At 39.3% G+C, this 21,289-nt stretch overlaps 1 protein-coding gene across 4 annotated transcripts in view; it reads right to left on the reverse strand.

The window, feature by feature from the left end:
• Nucleotides 1-209: 209 nt before the first annotated feature.
• Nucleotides 210-21,289, reverse strand: part of LOC108431423 (BRCA1 DNA repair associated) — a 66,220-nt gene continuing 45,140 nt past the window's right edge. For all 4 annotated transcript variants that reach the window (XM_017704551.2, XM_017704548.2, XM_037544014.1 and 1 more), the window contains exons 19-21: nucleotides 4,270-4,340; nucleotides 4,026-4,086; nucleotides 210-548 (exon numbers count right to left, since the gene is read on the reverse strand). In XM_017704551.2, the coding sequence (XP_017560040.2) occupies nucleotides 454-548; nucleotides 4,026-4,086; nucleotides 4,270-4,340 (227 nt within the window). In that variant the 3' untranslated portion in view covers nucleotides 210-453. The remainder of the gene's footprint in view (nucleotides 549-4,025; nucleotides 4,087-4,269; nucleotides 4,341-21,289) is intronic.

Below are 21,289 nucleotides of genomic sequence, written 5' to 3' on the forward strand. Positions count from 1 at the left end.
ACAAAAGTGTACTTAATGCACACTTTGACTGAAAAAAGTACAGAAAGTGTGGTCTCTTTTGCACAGTATTGTATTTGTGTGTTTTGAGGGATTAGAAAATTCATCATTAATCTTTGTGCATGAGAATTATGATACAACTTATAGGCCTAAACAGCAAAATGGAGCATATATTTTTAAAAACTTACCAAATAAACAAGGCACAATGTGAGTTTTATCATGGATCTTTCTTTACAAGATATTTAAACAGATACATCTTTAGATTATTTTCTTTCCACAAAGGCACAGAAAGCAAGCACTACAAAACAAAAAGTCTGATTATAAGCAGTGAAAACAAGTAGTGAAAACCGACCTGTGCAAGTAAAGTGCAGGAGATGAGATCAGTTGTTTCTAAACAGCAGAGGAAATAATTAAAGCAGCACTGAGCATTTAGAAAGGTACAACACCAGCCAGAGTTCATGGTTTATAGTCCTCAGGATTCTGGAGGGTGTAGGTTGCTATGGTATCCAAAAGCCAAGCACGAGTCACGACTGTGGCTTTTTTCTGCAGAGCTGAGACACACAGTAAAAAAAAAAAAAAGAGAAAAAAAAGAGCAAGTTAATAAAAATAAGGGGAAATAACATCTCATGACCTATTAGTGACCCATTTCCAAGCCTGGGCATTAGTCAAAGGGGAAGTCCTTTTATAAACACTCAATTACATGCTCAATTGCATTTGGCATTAACCTTAACAACCAGCTGCTTCTCTGACCCTTTTCCATCAGGTCAGTAAGTGTTCTAATTGCTTTATTTGACAAAGTTATCTTAATACTTAATGGAAGAGAAACTGTAATAATAAGGAAAGACCGTGAATTTACACCACTAGACACCAGAACAAGCCAGAATAGGCGACAACATTATCCATCAAGAAACTGCACAATCACAAGAATGGTGGCACCTTTGTTTACACTGAAAAGGAAGTCTGAACAAGAATTCTTCATTCATGACACTCTTGTAGCCTTTACCCTCCTTACGGATCCCAGAATCGCTGTACTCTTCACGCTAGACCACAAGATTGGTCAATCGTGACTTTGCCGAACTTCGCCTGAGCAACATTTTATATAGTTGATTCACTCCTTTGCTAAGAAAGAAAAATGAACAGCTTCAGCCTAAAAGTTAAATAACTGGCCTCCCTTTCCTGGGTTTACACAAAACATGGGCCCCTTTTCCACTGCAGGGTCGAAGGGCTCCAAGCAGATACAGTAACCATTCCACGGACAAGCTTTAACATAGAATTTTCTCCACACGGTTAGCCACCCTCGCTACAGAACCATTCAGTGGGATGACATATTGAGGTGGACATTTGCCGATTGGCTCTACGCTCATGTCTGGATTGTGCCACTACGTCCTGCATTATTTCAAACTCAAAAACCAGTTCAGTTTGCTTACATGGCTGCCAAATGAATGAAGACAGTACATGATTTTCAATCCAGTACACAATAAATGTCAAGCCACAAAATCTAACAGCAATTGCTAATATATATATATATATATATATATGCTTGAAAACATTTGGCTCTACAGTGGAAAAGAGGCCATGGAGTTTTGTCCCCACGTCAGTTCCTGAGAGTTTTCTCTTGCACACTCATGTTTTTTTCTTGATTTTTCCCCAATTTTCTCTGCAATTTAGTCATATTCAATTCCCCCAATCACACAGCACCACCAGCACTAGGAGGGTGAAGGCTAACACAGCACAGAATCTTGTTGAACTGCTGCTAATGCACGTCATTGGACAGCTGAACACGTTTGGAGGAAAATGGCAACTGCCAGTTCTGTTACGTCAGCTAACAGACGTCTGTGCTGACTAGCACCGCGCTGAGTGATGGGGGGAGACGGGGTGGCATCCTACCCACCCAGAGAGAGTGAGGCCAGTTGTGCTCTCTAGGACTCGGGGCCATGGACTGCTGCAGCATCACCAGGGATTGAACTTGTAATGAAAGGGCCAACGCTTAGATGTTTGCTCCACTTGGGAGCCCCCCAAAAATTGTTTTAAGTGGGAAAATGTCTGGGGGTCTCCAAAGAAGAATGCGTCTGTGGCATCTTGTGGACTGGGACAGCTTCGTCTCCAAAGTGTTGACACTACAATTTTATTGTTTTGAGAAGAAAATCAGGACTGAAATTGTGTAGTGAGCACTTTGCATAATAGTTCTGCAGGCATCTTTGGTGGATTGGGATTATGCACAGCCTCTGACTGGTTAGCAGGTGGGTGCTTTTTGGCACATTTCAATGTGAGACCCTGCCAAGCTTCTCAGTATTTGCAATGAAGGACTCTACATGACATCATACTGATACTTGCAAAAGGCCAAGTTTTGAAACTGGAAACTCCGACCAATTTGGCAACAAAAATCCTTGATTTGCACTTCAAGCATCAAGCAATTAATCAGCGATAAAGCTGGGTTCAGCATCAAACTGTAATAGTAACTGCTAGAACAGCAACAATAAAGCGCAAAATAAACTGTGTATTGTATGCAGCTACAAGCCTCATGAACATTTGCTTGCTTCTTCACTTACTTCTTCACAACAGCCCTAAAATTGTAATGAAATATGCAGTTTACTGTTTTTACAGCAGTCTTTACTGTATTTAGAGGGTACAAGCTGTTGGGAAATTAAAATTCAAGTCATGTACTAAGATGCTCTCGATGTTTGATTTCTATAGCCTTTTTAAAGATTTTATCTTGTTAGTCATGAACAATTTTCTATAGGGCTGTTTTAACAGCAAATAGCTGAAACTAAAATCTAAATAAAGAGAGAACCTATATTGCTTTACATTTTTGGATCATATTTTGCAGTATACAGTATAGTTTAGTCATTTGTCAGCTTCAATGTTAACATGGCATGTCATGGTATGGTATGGTATTCTTTCAAGAGAGAAATCCCTTACAAACCCTTAACAAGCTGGGCGCAAGGAGTTTGGGGATTATACTTTATACAGGACCATGCTTGACTTGCCACCAAGTAAAATGGACACTAGTGGTGCTAACGTAATGTAGCATGCTTCAGTTAAAAACATTCATCAGGGCGGCTCTTATAGGGAAATGTTCGAATATAATTTGGTATATATTGTATTGTATGTAATCATTGACATGGTATACACAACGTGTAAAGAAGTTCTGGCAATAAAAACAATGTTTTATCAGAATTTTAAGGGTGTAAAATGCCAAAAAGGACAACAAATTAAAGTAGTCATGTTAAAATACCTAACGTTACTGTAATCATTTATTTTGTATTTCAAAACATCACCCTGGGAATCACTGGGCCTCATTCACCAAACATTCTTAAGAGGGAATTTCTTCTTAAAACCCACTTACGCAGTTTTCACAAAGACTCTCCCAATCACCAATGCTTTATTGGGATTTATTTGAGATTTGCTCTTAGGCAAGAACAGAAACTGCACAAACAAAGGAGCCAAAGATTCAACAATTCTGTGGTTTAAGAGCACATCATTAATCTGACGCAGACTTTTTCCTAGGACCTTTCTCAAGAACAAATTTAAGAAAAAACTTGGGAAGATATTGGTGAATGAGGCCCATGTATCTTAAACCTTATCTTGAATATTTACATCGGTAAAATTCTTCTACTCAGACAGAATGGAGCGCAAAACAAACATGTTGCATGCACCAACAAGGCGGCAAAAATAAGCATATTACTCTGATTTACTTTCGTTGGTGTGACAGGAACCAGGGTCATTTCGTCATTCAATTTACTGTGCAAGTGAACCTACGCATTTCTTTATATGAAATGGTTAAGGTAAAATAGTAGTACATCTAAAAAAAAAAACTAAGTCAATTTATGTACATCCGAATGAATAAAAAAGAAATAAACACCCTCTCAAAACTATGGTAAAACAATATCTCAAGCAGCAGGCAGCTCTTTGCACGTTTGGCTTCCATCACTATCACACGAACAACTGTGATTTAGTACGTTTCTGTAGAGCATTTCAAATCAAACCACTGTGAATGGATCTGTTACATATTATTATAGATCACTCACCGCTGTAATAAGACTGAGAATCATCAGAACCAGGCTGCACCACCACCAGCTGACAGGCACCCTGAAAAACACACACACACACCTACTTTAAGAGCTCAGAACACGGAATAATGTGAACACAGACGTAAACATTTTCTCAGCTGAAGCTCTCGAAAAGCTGTCGAAATGTCACAAGCAAAATGAAAGTTAAAGGAGTGTCAGTGAAACAGTGGGAACTGAAGAGTAGACGACAAAGTACTCCTACGTGTTTGGAGAACATGAGCGGGTCTTTCATGACTGTAGCACCACACATCTCCACCATGGCCTCCATCTGATCTGTAAGAAAGGGGACACATACACACATGCACACTTGTATTAGTATCTTTATTAGGTCTGCAAAAAAGGGGTGTCAAAATCTAAAGCCTGTTAAATAATGAACATGACGTGGATAACACAAAAATGCTCACCATTCTTGAGAAACAGTTCCCTCCACCCACCCTGAATGAAATTTTCCAAGAAAATAACACAATATATCCTTTGCTTCTCGAAAAATGGACAGTGAAACTTGGTAGGCTTCTTTGGTTTCTGAAAAAGTGGCATTATAACCTCATATGTCTGCCTAATACGCTGTGGGCTCTTCCGCCTGCTGGTAAAACAGCTCCAACTTGCTGAGGGATGGACTCTACAAGACCTACAAGTCCTGTAAATTGCAAGGTGGAGCTGCTGAACTTTGAACTTATTATTCCAGTCCATCCCACAGATACTTGACTGGTTTAAGATCTGGGGAATTTGGAGACCAGGGCAACACCTGGAACTCTTCATCATGCTCCTCTAATTATTCCCGAACAATGTGTGAAGTGTGGCAGGGTGAGTTATCCCCAGAATACCATCTATTTTGAGAGGTACACCAGTCCTTCCTCCAGGAAGGCACCCTCACAAAATGATGCTGCCACTCCCATGCTTCACTTGTTGGGATGGTGTTTTTTTGGCTTGCAAGCCTCCCCCTTTTCCTCCTTTTTGGTCATTATGGCCAAACAGTTCCACCAGACCAGGGATCATTTCTCTAGAAAGTAAGATGTCCCCATGTGTAGCTACAAACTGTAACCTGGCTTTTTATCATGCTTTTGTAGCAGTGGCTTCTGTCTTTCTAGCACACATTGCACCAAAGCACGCTCATCAGAGACAGCACACCTCCTTCCTGAATGGTATGATGGCTTTCTAGTCTCATGGTGTTTTAACTTGCATATTTTCATTTGAACAGATGAACATGGTACTTCAAAGTGTTTAGAAACTGCTCCCAAAGACGTACCAAACTTTTAGAGGAGTGTCTTGGCCCAGTTCTTTTCATTTGCCCATGAGGCCAAGTAAAGAAGAAAGTAGGCCTTGAAGATAGGCCTTAAAATACTGCCACATTTCCACCTCCAATTAACTCAAATTATGTCAATTAGCCTATCAAAAGAATTCTAAAGCCATGATGTTTTCTGGAATTTTCAAAGCTATTTTAGGGCACAGTCAAGGAGGTATATGTAAACTCCTAGCCCACCGGAATTTTGATACAGTGAATTCTAAGTGAATCTGTGTAAACGTGTTGGAAAAATTGCTTGTGTCATGTACAAAGTAGATATCCTAAACAACGTGCTTAAACTAGTTTGTTGACAGACTTCATGGAGGGCATAAATATGCATTTTAATGACTTCGATCTAAGTGTATGTAAACCTATGACTTCAATTGTAGCGCAGATATATGAACCCCGGTTTGAGCCCTATTTGAGTCACTTTTGGAGATGCTAAGACCATTTGTGATGAAGCAGAGAAGCAAACTAATTGTTTAGGTGATGGTTGCTGGGAAACCGCTGACCTGTCTGGGATATTGAGACGCTTTAGTGAGAAATGTGATGTGACTATTCTGCAGATGCTTCTGGTGTAATGCTGACTGAAGTAAACAGCAGAAAAAGGACGGATACCTGTGTAATAGCCGCTCATAGTGGAGACATTTAAACTGCTTTGTTAACTTCTGAAAACAGGCCTCACTATTAGAATAGAATTTTTATAGAATTTAAAACCATTTGTCACTGTGTTTGCACACTGTGAAATTAGACCTCTGCATTTAACACATCTGTGCAGTGAAACAGCCACACACATGCACACTAGTGAACACACACACACTAGGGGGCAGTGAGACACTTGCCCGGAGAAGTGGGCAGCCTGGGGAGCAATTGGGGGTTAGGTGCCTTGCTCAAGGGCACTAAGGGGATCAGCTAAGGGGATCGAACTGGCAACCTTCCGGTCACAGGGCTGGTTCCCTAAACTCCAGCCCACGACTGGCTACCACAACCCTATTCAGTCTGTGGTAATCGTGGCGTTATGGCAGTGAAAGTAGCCGTGGAAGAGAAAGTATTATGATACTACATTATCATATGATATACACTGTCATATTTTTTTTCCTAAAATCTAAAAAGGAACAGAAAAAATAAGTCAATATTAAAAAAAAAATACTACCAAAAACTATCAATCCAATGATTTGCTTCTGAACATTTTACATACAATGCAACACTAAATCCAACTGAACCTGAATGCTGTTTATAAACGAACATACAGTTGGGGAAGTGTTTTTCAAAGCACCGATGATACGCTCAGAAAAGTATATTGTGACAAACTGTAGCATAATTCATCACAATACTGACCGTCATCTTGACCTGCCCTAGTGTCTACTACAGTGGCACTGCAAAAATAAAGGATCAGAAGTTGATTAGCTTAATGTTACCTATATCTGATACATTAAAATATTCAGATCATAATGCTGGTCTATTTAAAATGCAATTTGCTCAATATTCATGGAACACATTTGTCACAGACATGCAGCTGTCTAAAGAAGGCAGTGCATAGCAACAATCGACAGCATGCACTCACATTAAGAACGTCAGGACAGACGTCAGTTCGGTCTGTCTGTTAGCCTTTGACAGCTTCTAATTCAGGATGAATGAGTAATGGCATTGTCATACAGTAGATGAATCTCTATAGAAATGATTGCGTTTATTGGTGCAAATGAACTCCACATCATCTGTCTAATGTATAACAAACTATAAACTACAGGCAATACAGGACTCAAGTTGAAACAGGATGCACAAGCCTCTGTATCTTAATCAGTTTCACTTGTGTTTCTCTAAATCAGCACTAATTATACACAGGACACTGATTACCATTATTACTGTTGTTATAGCTACCTTGCCAATCCTAAATTACATGTCTATGGTTTGTATCCATGTGAAGTATCCCCTGAAATGATTAGACAATGTTAACTGTGAATCACAAAAATACATGGTTTAGCTCTGACTCATGGAGGGTTAAGGTGGAGTTCAAATGGCACAACAGAGCATCTAACTGCTGCTATGGAGTCTAAATGAGGATAGGACAGAAACTGGTGGAGCAGCAGGGCAAGAGAAATGCCATTAAAAAGGAAAATTACAAACCCTACGCAAGAAGGATGATGATATGGACCATACAACAAAGGATGCACATATTCGAACTGGGGAGCGCTGGAAGGCCCATAGATACAAGGACTATTCTGCTGTGACAAGTGAATATAAGAACATTCAAGAGGAAAACAACTCGAGGAAAGCCAGAAACTTGGTGATGAGATGTGGTAGCATTGTTGCCCTGTCTTGAGAAACAAGCCATTCCACTAAAGAAGCTAGGTGCTATTACAAGACATGCTGCAAGCAGTCAGCTGCACTCTATGAAAAGAAAAGAAAACAAAACAAACAAGAGCTTTAAAAGGACATGACATTTTGTTCTGAAACTAAATAACAACCCAAGAACACTCTTACGAAGAAATTTCTGGTAACCTGTTATAATGCATTCATAAGGCATCATAAACATGGCGATAGATATTTATAAAACTGCACTACATGTTATATCCACGCTTATTATGCATTTTGAATTGTTAACATAATGCATTAAAAGTACTGTAAATTTTAAGAGCTAATAAGTATAAATAAAGTGAAGCGTACTGTACTAAAGCCTCCTCCTGTGCTAAGAGTGAGGTTTCAAGTTGAAGTATTTACTGAGGAACTTACTAAAAAACTAAAACATCCACAATAAAGCTCATTACAGGCTTCAAATGTGAGAGTTTAAGCTAGTGCTACCATCAGTGTTTTACCCAATGTGGGAAAGTTAATATATACCACCGTTAGCTTTCCACTAACTTAACACTGCTTATCCAATAGAATGCTAGCAGAAATTAGCATTACTGTAGTGTAGTGTAGTGATGTTACAGAGTGAAGGTTTCTAGTGCTTGACGTTAGAACCAGTGAGGGAACACACTATACTGTCAAGTATAACGTTATTAACACTACGTATAACGCATTATGTTAACAGTTCATAATGTACAATAAACATGGCTATAAAGAATAATTCTGTGTAATCCATTTTATAAATATTTATAACCATGTTTATAATGCCTTACAACTTGTTATGAATGTGTGTATAGATGCTTAAAAATGTGACATTCATAGAAAGTGTTACCAAATTTCTTCTTAAAACCCAGTTTTAACAAAGATTCACCAATGTTTTCTTATCTGGGATTTGTTCTTAGGTAATAACTGAATCTGTGCACATTTAAGAGCACAATGATGAGAACAATTTTGTGGTTAAAAAAAAAAAAGAAAAAAAAAAAAAAAAAAAACTGTTCCTGTGGATAAATTTAAGAAAAGTTGTATTTTTTTTTAAAAGATATTGGTGTATATTATATAATTACGATTCATTTAACTAGAAAATACACTAAGTCTTTTAAGACATCACCCAAGACTAATCTGAACCCGACTATAGCCCAACCAAATTCCGTCTGAAATATGGTTAAAGGTATGGCTGCAACAATAAATTTGAATGCAGTATTATTACCAACTTAAATGCCTGCTGAACAGGCAGGCTCGACAGCAAATTACATAATGTTAGGCTCACATCATTAACATTTAATATTTTCCCAACAATGGCAGGTCTGTGTTAACTCAATTCACAGCTTCAACTTTCCACATCCACCACAGCCTGTTTACCTCTGCAAAGCATCGTCCTCTCTTTTTGGAACCAGCAGGACGGCGTGAGGAGGGGAAAGAGAAGGATAATACCTACTTTGTGTTGCTGTTGATTTGCAGTCTCTTGAAATTACTGACATCATGCCTTTGCCATCCCTGCTTGATACTTGTGGAATTAACCCAGTGCTCTGAACTGTTGAACTCTTTTGTTTCCAAGGAGGCTGTTGCCTCTTGCTGTTAGATTTGAGTACTGTACATGCACAACTGAACTCCTAGGCATCACCAGCTTTTTGCGCTGTTTAGAGTGACAAATCTTACCAGTGTACTTGTCAAAATGTGCATCTGCTATATAAAAGGCATACAGGTTGGCAGGTCTGAAAGATGCACATCCAATGATTCAGTAAGGTTCATATACATGTGAGAAGCAAGGAGCCACATCACTAATCAAGTTTGCTTTAATGGAGTACAAGATAAGAAAAGCAACAATAAATGTAATTATATAATAAAGACTCTTATTTCTAATGGCAGTAATGGAAAAGAGTGTACTTTCTGACTCAGCTCTGCACAGCAGGCCATGACAAGAAGCAAGAATAGTAAGGAAATCATTATTTGTTTTGAAGTCAGCATGAGAGGGCAGCTCTTACTGCTGCCATGTGGAGACTGCATCTTAACCATCAACATGGCTACAGCACAAAACAGAGAGGTAGAGCAACCAAACCAGAATACAAACAAGAGACAACACAGGCTCAGTGAATTAACTGAAAGAGAATCCCTTCACATCAAGACGTATATGCCCACATGTGCACTTCTGCACCACATAATGGCAATAACAGATTTCTCATTTCTCACAATATAACTGTTATGAATATGATATGATATGAAGCACCTCATGGACCTGGCTTTTTCCTTTTTTGGCTTCTAAGTAACAAACTACCAGTGAACTAAGCACTTAATTCACTCACTTGTTAAATACCTAGCTAGACAAGTCAGTCACTCCCTGAAGATTCTCCACAAGAGGGAGCTAATTGCACTCCAGCAGCTTTATTATGTGCATCATAGCACAGAGAAAATGACATGAACCCACACTAGCAGGAGCTTATGAATACATATACAACTCTATTGTGCAAAAGTCTTAGGCTTCTGAGAAAATGACATGTAAAGCCATTTAAATGAGCAGTAATACTTTTCTGAATAAAAACACTATCATTACAAAAAATAAAAAGACAGTATGCTGTGATTGTGTGAGTTAGCTAAACTATTTCCAAAGCATCTATGTACCTTTAATATTTACAGTTTCCATCCAATACCTTGTTTACAAACTCGAAGTTGGGACAATATATGAAATACAAATAAAAACAACAGCAGCAGCAGCAGCAGCAGCAGCAGCAGCAACAACAGCAACAACAACAACAGCAACAACAACAGCAACAGCAACAACAACAACAACAACAACAACAACAACAACATCTGTCAATCCATTTTGACCTGTATTTAAACAAAAGCAGTACAAACACAATGTTTAAAAACACTGTTTTTTGTATTTACATGCTCTATAAGCTATAAAGTTGGGACAAGGGCATTTTAAGACTAGAAACGATGTCAAATGTTCATAAAACATTTTAAAAGAAGTGATGTAACCATGCTTGGGCACAGTAGGAGGATCCAGGAGAGGCCTATCCCACTGTTTCAATACCGGTTTTAACAAGCCGTCATCCACTTGGACTCCTTTAGCCTCAGGGAAATCCCCAACGCCATCTCTAGGGCTGTTCCATCACTTTATTAGCTGAAATGAAGGGTGTTAGAAGAGCCCACGGAGGGGTGAGGGAAGGAGCGAACTTCAGTGTCGCCTTTGGCTGCAAAATTGACCAGAAGTCATTGCAACCTGATGCTGTTTATAAGCCACAGAAAATGAAACACTTCAAAATGCTTAACATTTCAAAATCATAACATTTGATTCACTGGGCTTTAGGCTGCAAACTACTCCATAACTGCTGACACTATGGCTAATAAGAACAAAATGAAAGGCACTACAGCACAATTCTACTCCAAGTTCATAGCCAGACGAAACAATTACCTACACATGGTATGTATTTACACCCAAACTTCTTTGCATGGCAAAGTTTGCATGGCTAGCCATTTAACTCACTGAGGCTAACCTGTTGAGGGCAAGTGCGCTCTGTCTGAATAACCTGCTCCTCACTGTCCCCTCCTCCCCACTTGTGTAACGCAAGTGTGATGCACATCCAAGTGGTGAGTTGAAGTGAGCAAAGTAAGTTAGAAAGAAAACTAAAACAGGGCTCCAGTTCTTTATGAGTAAGGATGGATTGAGGCCTGGAACTTTCACTCTTTGTCACAGCATCCACAAATGCAAGTTAAGATTGTAACGCACAGCAGAAGACACGTCAACAACTGTCAGAAACACTGCCGCCTTCTCTGGAAGACTTCCACACGTCTGTAAAAGCACCACTAACACTTGCTATGTGCACATTTTCGAGCAACATATGCCGCCTTTCATATGCTGTCTTTTTCAGACACATTCATGCTTATTGCAACAGGCCAACACCAAGAGACTTTCTGCACATCCTACAAAAATATGGCTGTGTATTCCGAGAGGGCTGGACCGGTATACCTGTATCATATTGAACAAGATACAACAATGAAGACTTGTATATCTGAAGAATATCAAAAAAAATTACTTTAAAAACTGGTTTAGCTGGCATCTTCACTCTCCAAACATTGTGTTGTTAAAGTGCTGTTAACAGCAAAGTGTTGTTAAAAAGAAAGGTGATGTAACACCGTAATAAACATGTTCCTGTCCTAACTTTTTGGAACTTGTTGCAGGCACCACATTTGGAGTTATATTAGCCGAATATTTACAAAATCACAATCCTATTTATATAATTAAACATAATGTACTATTTTTAATATAATACCAGTCAAACCGAATTTACTAAATCACTGCTTTCTATTTGGCATTTCACCTATTCTTTCAAATTAGGCTGGTATCTTATTAATCCTTCATTAAATTAGACTGCATGGTGGTGAATGTATTTAACAAACTCCTGCAAATTCATGTCCACTGAGAAGTCAGAAACTAAACGTGGCAGTAGGACGCCTACTATTTACTGATGTGGGAAACTTTCAGTTGATTAAAGAAACTTCAGCTGGGATCTGGCGTTAACAAATGATAAAAATGCAGCAGGGCTGCTATGGAACAGCAGAGTAATGAGACCGAGTTTCTTTCTTTCTGTAAATCACTGAAACCTTTGCCGCTGGTATGGAAAGCAATAGGAGAAGGTAAATTACACACATTCTATAGGATCTTCTCCCACTGAATAATGAATAGCTGAGGTTTTACCATCCAACTGCTGTGGAACGATCACTCTTCTGCAAAATAAATAAAAAATACAGCAAGAGCAAGAAATGAAGGGGTGAAACTGCATGAGAGAGATGTATGTACTCAGGCCCCATACGGACTGCTTGTAAGCACTACCAAAGTAGCAAACTTTTACACAAATCGGCTACATCAAGAGATTTCCCTGTTTGTGGAAGAACCTGAGGCTGCCGGCGTTTGGAAACAAAAGAAACTTGCACTGAAAAATCATCGTTTCAATCAAATGATTCAATTCAATTCAACTGTATTTGAGTGAAGGTTTCTCCAATAGTCACAGTCCTAAAGCAGCTTTTGAACCACTGAGAGGAACCAAGACTCAAAAGAAAAAACTTCCTAAGGGAATGATGAAAAACGCAAAAAGAACCAGGACCGAGTCCCATTTCACCCCTTGCCCCCACCACTTAACCCTTAGCCCTCATTCATGCCTAGGGGGAGGGTGTCCTGATGTTTGTTGAGATAGAGGGGTGGAGTGAAGTGTTAGGGCTACATGGCCCTCCAAACTGAGGTTTTTCAGAGGGTCACTCCAAATGGAGTGTTATAAGAGAAAAAGAAAATGATGACTGCGTGAGGGACCAAAGAAACCCTCAAATGTGAAAATGTTCTTCTTTAATAAATTACAACAACCATCATATTATCTTATTGCTTCAACGTATTATGGTCATTTTCTTCGCAATAAGCATAAAAAAAAAATGCGAACAATACGCTAATGTCTCGGTAGCTATTTAGTGAAATTTTTCCTGCTCCACCTTAAATAGTCCAGCAGTTCTGACGCCTGAAATGCCAGAATGTAACCGCTGCTCCGTTTAAGGTGGAATGAGAAAATTCGAACGAAAAGCTGGCGAATAGCTGACTTCAGCTTCATATCACCAAAGAATTAGTGGTGGGCAATAATAAATAATTATCAACACCCCCCCCTCTTTGAAGACACATGATGCCCTAAATGTAACCCCAGCAGTGAGGAGCTGAACTTCTCCCTTCTCTGCTGTCACTGCAGATGGGCTGGCTTGCCTACAGAGCAGCACTAGTAGCTGTTAATGAAGTGATGCTCTTTTATTTGAGGTTTGTCTCATTTTATAGGGGAAGATGTCAACCACTACCTCTTATAACTTAGTTCCAAGGGGCAAGTTGACACTCGAATAAAAAAAAAAAAAGAAATGGGATTGGGGCCAAGATCCAGGAGGATGAGGACGAAACATATAAGGAACCAAGACTCAAAAGGAAAAAATCCTAAGGGCATGATAAAGGAACCACAGTCAGGCCCACAAATATTTTTATACCAACAAAGTTACAGGTATTTTAATTGTCTATTGAAATATACTGCAGTTTAAATAAATAACAAAATTGAGTGCATTTCCCTCCAGAATGGTGCAAACAGTGTAGTCTTACATAGCCCCTTCATTTTAAGGGCTCAAAATAATTGTATAATTAGATGCTAAGCTGTTCATCATTATTACGCTTACAACTAAGCTGATTAAAGGTCTAGAACTGATTTCAAGTGTGATATGACTTGCAATCTGTTGGAACTGCTGTTAAATCTCAAAACAAAGACCTGTGACTGCCAGTAAAGCAAGCCATTATCAATCAAAACAAATCCATCCGAGAGATTATCTGCTTAGATTCAGCCAAATGCTTCAAAACTCATTGAACGGCACTTCACAGTGGAGATGGACAACGACCCTGCATACTTCAAAGGCAACTAAAGACTTTTTTAAAGCAAAGAAGTGAAATGTTCTGAATGGCCAGGTCAGTCACCTTACCTCAGTCCAATCAAGCATGCATTTCACTTACTGAAGACAGACCTAAAGGTAAAATGCACCAAGAACTAGGGAGCTGAAGGAAAGGCCTAGCAGGGCATCACCAGAGTGGAAACCCAGCTTTCTGGTGATGTCTACGGGTTCCAGACATCAGGCAGTCATTGATTGCAACCAAGTACTAAAAATTACAATGTATGATTGCTAGTCTGTAGAATTGTATGAGTATATGGTTGTAATCTGTATATACTGCACTTTGAGATCATATTAATTACTAAATTTCATCTCCAATATCCTATGCAGTAGACAAAAAACAACGCATTTGCCAATGTCCTAATATTTATGGATCTAAGTGTATATAAAGACAGCCTATTTGGAACAGTCACATGATTTCACTGATTTTTCTCCCTAAACAGTCAACAACAAACTTGGCCACCTAGCTTGGCTGGAAATGCACTGGTATTTTGTTTTGGACTTTCAACTGCTTGAAGCATTTGATACGAACTTAAATGTGGTGAGCCGCACCATTTCGTGGTGGAGCTGTGCCGTCACGGCTTTCCTTTAATCTAAACCTGTCATTCATACTTCGGTTTTATGATGATCGTTGCGTTACGACACTTTGGGGAAGCCGAACCATGGCAGGTTTTACGCAGATGACTTTTTGAGGACAAGGGCTGATCATGTTCTGATTTCAGTGCTTGAATGTTTCGGGTCATTCAGGTTTACTCACATCAGAAAGGAGACAGTCAAAGGTTCTTGCTACTTTGTCTATGTCTGTCATTACTTGTGGTTGTCCAAAGTTTAACTAGCTTTGAAAGCTCCTCTGCACTCAAACATGCTTTTAAAACAGTTAACTCTTGTATATTTTTATATAGTCAGCTTATTACATGGTGTTTGTATCAAATGTTACCACAGAATTTTTTTTAACAATTTTCCATTCCATTCTTAGCACTTCTGCACATATAAAAACAGTTCATGAAGTGCAGTGACCTTTTATGTCACCAATAAACACGGTTCAATATACTACAATATTCACATGAGATGATAACAACATAGGAACAAGAAGCTTATAGCCACAAAGAGCTTTGCCAAAAGTCAAATTGCCCTTCTAGATCTTCCCTAGACACCTGTAAGTGCCATGAATGTGAAATAGAAGCATCTAGGAGCAACTACCTCTCAGCTATAAAGTGGTAGACCAAGCAAACTCTCAAAGTGGGTCCCTCGATTGCTGAAGTGTGTCAAATATCACGCATCACTACAAAGATCCAAACAACATCATCACAAGAACTGTGTGTCAGGAGTTTCATGAAAAGGGTTTCCATGACAGAGCAGCTGCACACGAGCCTAAGATCACCATGCGCAATGCTAAGTGTTGGCAGGAGGGGTGTAACGCACTGGACTCTGGAGCAGTGGAAACATGTTCTGTGGGGTGAAGAATCACCCCTCACTGTATGGCAGTCTGATAGACAAATCTGGGTTTGGAGAAAACCAGCATACCTACCACAATGCACAGCACCAACAGTAAATTTTGGTGGAGGAGGGATTTTTTTTAAGGTTTGAGCTCTTTAGTTCCAGTGAAGGGTGAAGCTAGAGTTAATGCTACAGCATACAAAGACATTTTACACAATTATATGCTTCCATTTTGGTAGAAACAGTCTGTGGAAGGCCCTTTCCTGTTCTAGCTCGACCCCTACATGACTCGGTCATTTCTTCCGATTGTCTTACAATGTTGCCTCATGGCAACATACTCCAAAATAACCCATGCACATTTTAAAAATGGTTTTCAAATTAATAATTATATAATTTTTATAATTTAATTTAATCATAATTATTTAATAGTTTAATAATCAAGGACAATGTTATGCAAGAAAGTGAAGTTTTTAAATTGCTATCACAATGCGAGCAGTAGAGGGTTAAAAATACAGTTCATATTTCTGGCATGCATCTATTTTGTTCCTGTAAAATATTTAGCACAACTTGACTGGTTAAATTCTTAAATGCTGTAAGGGGGTCTTTCACTTGCATGTATGTGTTTGTGCTACCAAAAGTGATTGTTTCATAATGGGTTTTTGTGGCCAGAGAAAAAGGGAGAGAGCGAGGGAGCGACAGAGAGAGCACAAAAGCAAGAGAGAGAATGGCTTTCCATAAATTATCACCTTTCGTTTCTCCCCCTAAGCCATAACCCTTTTTTCTAGATGTATGCAAATGGACAGAGATAATCTCCTGCACTCAGAGCTTTCATTATGCAGGTGTGGGCAATCCCTCGCCCCTCAACCAGCAGATTAGCTTCCACTGAGTGTCTGAAGCCAGCAGAGGAAAGGCCAGCAGGGGCTGACAAAAAAGATTCCACCATTCACACCTGGCCATAATTTATACACATCGCTGTTAAGTATGATAAGGATTTTGAGAAGTACTGTAGGCCGCTACAACAAAACTGACACATCCATGTTCCGCCCACAAACGGGCTCTTTTGGGGCTTCTGTTGCGAGCTTCAGCCTTCACAGAATCCCATAATGAAAAAAATGTATCAACTGTTTTCAACATACCCACTTTTAGAGAGCATTATTCATTTATTCTGTATGCATTCACATGGTCAAACTATTAGTACAGACTAGATGTTTGGGGTGGGAATCCTTGAGGTGACCGCGAACTGACTTAATTCACGATTCACTGGTTTTCTCTTTAGTTCAGAAGTGATACTGAAAATTAAGAGTGAATCAATTGCTCCCGAGTGGCACAACCATCTAAGCGTTGGCACCGTCATCAGGAGATCGCGAGTCATGGACTCATTAACCAGTGAACTGCGGATCAAACCAACTTGCTGTCGGTTCTAAGATTCATAATTCACTGGTTTTTCGACTTGATTCAAGCGATTTTGAATCACTGACTCATTAACCAGTGATTCAGTCTGGCAATTTGATTCAGCAGGTCAAGCTTCTTTAAGAAATATTATATTTATTGTAACAAAGGTCTTTAAAACAAAACATTCTCATAATAAGATAAGTAATCAGAGTTGGCAGGGAAAAAAACTGGCAGTAAAGATGTAAGGACAACAAGTTTAAGCACAAAAGTTTTTAACCGACACAGTTAGTAGCAGTCATTTTTGCCAGGCAGCTAACTTCACTCCCACCTATGCGATTATTAGCTAACTACTGTACAGAGCACCAACATACGGAGACATAGCTTGTCAAACTGTGATAAAATGATATTATATCCACCCATTAGATCACTGTGGTTCAGACTATTTATGACCAGCAGTGCCTGAGCAGCGGTGTTGAAACTGAATTTCGAGTTTCAATGCAAGCAATTCAGCAACATTTTCGCTTGACAATTGATGCAGTTGCACTGGAACAAATACTACATGATACAAAGAGGAAAACATGAATCACATCACTATTCGCTGCTTTTTCTGGGGTTTCTAAAGGAAAGTTCTCTGGCTTTGGATGTCTGAAAACTGCTAGCTAGCTAATACTGAATTCCACAAGACAGCAAGGCTATAGGTTTGTCAGGAATTTAAAGAATTCATCAAATACATTTGACTAATCGTTTATGCCTTATATACCAACTTCCAGGCAAAAACAAAGCACAATAATAAGAGGCCCTGAGAAACATCAGCAAATTGAAGCTAGTGTCATTGAGTAGCTTGAGTTTACTGCTAAAGCTCAAAGCAACATTGAAAAGTTCATGATGAATATTATGAGAGCTGTGAAGACAAAAAAACCCAAACAACTGTCAGTGCCATCACCAAAAACCTCCACAGGGCAGAGGTGAAGGCATCACAATCCACAGTTCAAAGAAGACTTTGAGAGCAGGTGCTCAATGATCAAGCATGGTGGAGGTAGTGCTTGGCTTGGGCTTGCATGGCTCCTTCTAGCACTGGCTCATTAATCTTTATTGATGATGTAACACATGATGCTGGCAGCAGAACGAATTGAGAAACATTCTGTCTACAAATAAGACGATGACCCAAACCACACTGCCAACACAACAAAAGGGGAAAAAACGTGGAAGGTTTTAGACTGGCCAAGTCAATCAGCAGACCTTAAGCCAACTGACCATGCTTTTACAATAGAAAAAGTATCAGAATAGAAGAATGCAAAGGTCAGTAGCTTGTACTTTTCACTTCCATTCAGTATTTCAAATTGTTCTCTGATGTCCACATAGAAGGAATGTGAGGCAAAAACGCCCAGATGCGGTTTTACATGCCCATTTACAACCATATGCTTTGGCCCTACAAGTTGTTTTCCCTTACTGATAAGCTCATGAGTAATTTGAGCTCTGCTCCCATTTGCTGGTTTACAGCAAAGCACCACAATGGCTCACTGAGAAGCAACATATCAAAACAGAAACAGGCAGGAAAATAAAATGACTCCTCTGTAAATAAGCCAGGTCATCATACTATTTAGTTCACTATGCTAGTTACTTGCAGCTTGCTAGCAGCTAACACTACCTATACAAGCTACTTGCTTCCAATCTTAACAACATAAAATAGTTTATATTGAAACTATCATTTTAAGGTGATCTGGATTCAACTGTCAAAAAGTGGATAAGTTCACACAGCATGGCTACCGACCGGTTGAGGTTGTGACGTTATGACACTGCTCTTCTTTTCAGTGTCAACTGCTGAGCAAAGCCTGCTTGATATCTTCCAAGGTTTGAGAAAGTGTACAGAGTGAAATGTGCAGAGCAAACTAACAGCTGTTTGGGATCCTGTTAGAGATGTGGGAGCTGAAGTTGGCCTATTCGCCAGTTTGTTTTGTGAATTCTCTGTTCCACCTTAAATGGTGCCGCAGTTACATTCTGGCATCTGTACAAGCTGTAGCATTTAAGGTGGAATGGAACATTTGCATTTGATTAAGAATCTGGCAAACAGGAAGCCAACTTCAGCCTCGCTCGAAGATGAACATCAGCCGTGTCTGTTGGGTTTGGTTACTTGCGAAGGTATGAGAAGCGCTGATGTTCCCTTCAAAGCCTGGATTGCTACATTTCTGTCTGCCATTTTCATTTTCTATTTTGAGGGCGTAAATATTATTGAGCCAAGACTGTTACATCACAGTTTCCAATTTTGGAATTGGCCTGTTTTACCACCCTCTTTTGCAGAAGCTTTGAAAGATGAGACGACAGCGGTTTCAGGTTCACGAATGTCACCTCCATGTCTCGAACTTGGTGTTACTCAACTATGCCAACATAAACACAGTTTTCCATTCCTTTCAGTGTTATTTACGTTATTTTGAGACTCCTATACTCTTGCTCACCTACACACTTGGTGGTTCCCAGGTAAACACATCTAGATGTAACCATCAGGAAATAAACGCTGGAATCCTGATCCATCATCTCATATTCATCTTATGATCTCAAACCCAAATGTCTGCAGCGTATAGAGAAAACAACAGAATCGGCCTTGCCTCTCCAACACTTTCGGAGGAGACCGTCTATGTGCATTTGTGCATGATCTCAGAGACGACTGGAAAGAACCAGAACTTTACATCATTGCTTGTTATGGTGAATGTTTTTCTTTGCATTACATCAATACGTACAAGGCTGTTTATGGTTTGAAAGCTCAACACACACTTTATTGGTTAGCCCTTTGCGTACATGTGTATATTTGAGCATGATCTCACAGACAAATGGAAATAACAACCAGACCAGCCTGTGAATGGATGTGGTACAGTTTTGAAACATCTGCCTGTGCTGTTCAGTCCAGAGACATTAGAGGATGCTGTCTTTGCCAACACATTAAAAAAAAATCCATTGCCAATGTGTATGTTCTTCCAAGCATGCCGGATGAAATGAAAAAGTAGTAGTATAATATTTCAGAGTTGGAGGGAGGGTGGATTCACAGTAAACTGTTTTAAACAACCCGAGGTCTGTCTTTTCCAGAGCCAGGCAATCACAGGACATGATCTGACCACAGATTTGCTGAGTAACTCAAGGGGAGATAGTGGTATATTGCTATCGAACACACCTGAACTGGTACACTAGCTGGTTTGATGGTCAAATAGCAGGGCTACGGTTTGTATAATGTCATGACCACCTCCATGGTTCTACACTTACTGTCCATTTGATCAGCTCCACTTACTATATAGCTGCACTTTGTAGTTCTACAATTACAGACTGTAGTCCATCTGTTTCTCTACTTCTCACTTTTACCCTGTTCTTCAGTGGTCAGGACCCCCATGGACCCTCACAAAGCAGGTACTATTTTGGTGGTGGTGTGTTAGTGTAAGCAGTGCTGCTGGAGATTTTAAACACTGTGTCCACTTACTGTCCACTATTACACACTCCTACCTCGTCAGTCCACCTTGTAGATGTAAAGTCAGAGACGACAGCTCATCTGCTGCTGAAGTTTGTGTTGGTCATCCTCTAGTCTATAATGTTATGCCTGATCGGTGTACATATACACGTTTTTTTATATTTTACTATTTTAATTTAATTTATTTTTTATTAAAATTTTTACATATTTTAGTTCTTTAAAATGAGGGCACATACAGATCTGGTTAGAATGCAAAGAAGAAAAAAAGCAACATAATGGCATTATTTGCCTTTCGTCCTTTCCTTTACTGGGTAAATCAGAAAAAAGAGAAAGAAACTTGAATCCACACCTTCAGCAGTTCAAACGCACATCTTTCCACTGCAAAGTTTGACTCAATTGTGGATGTAAATCAAAATGAAAGGTACATAATAGAAGGGAGATGTGCATATCATTTGTATCCTGAACAGGCAGCGCCATAAAGCTTAAATATTCACCACTGGTGAAATGGATTGCCTTCAGCATTTTCATTTTGGAATGAAAACACGGTCAGAATGAAAAACAGAAATTTTTACTGGTACAGCACATGGACTGTAGACATACGTTTTGTCCAAACAAACAAACAAACAAACAAAAAAAAAATATGAACTAAACACCGTTCTTCATCAGTCCACAGGCAAAAGACAGTTGATTCAAAGACGATTGAGTCTATACTTTGTCTCTGAAGCTGTGCTGTTGTGCTGAGGGACATTTCTATTAGACAATCTTCAACATTAGGCTTAAGATATATGGCTAACTGCTTGGTTAAACCCTCTCCAGGTATAAGCAGTTTTCTCTATGGGGGAAAAGTGACCAAGTGAT

This window comes from Pygocentrus nattereri, chromosome 13, assembly GCF_015220715.1.
Source record: "Pygocentrus nattereri isolate fPygNat1 chromosome 13, fPygNat1.pri, whole genome shotgun sequence".
Lineage (NCBI taxonomy): Eukaryota > Metazoa > Chordata > Actinopteri > Characiformes > Serrasalmidae > Pygocentrus > Pygocentrus nattereri.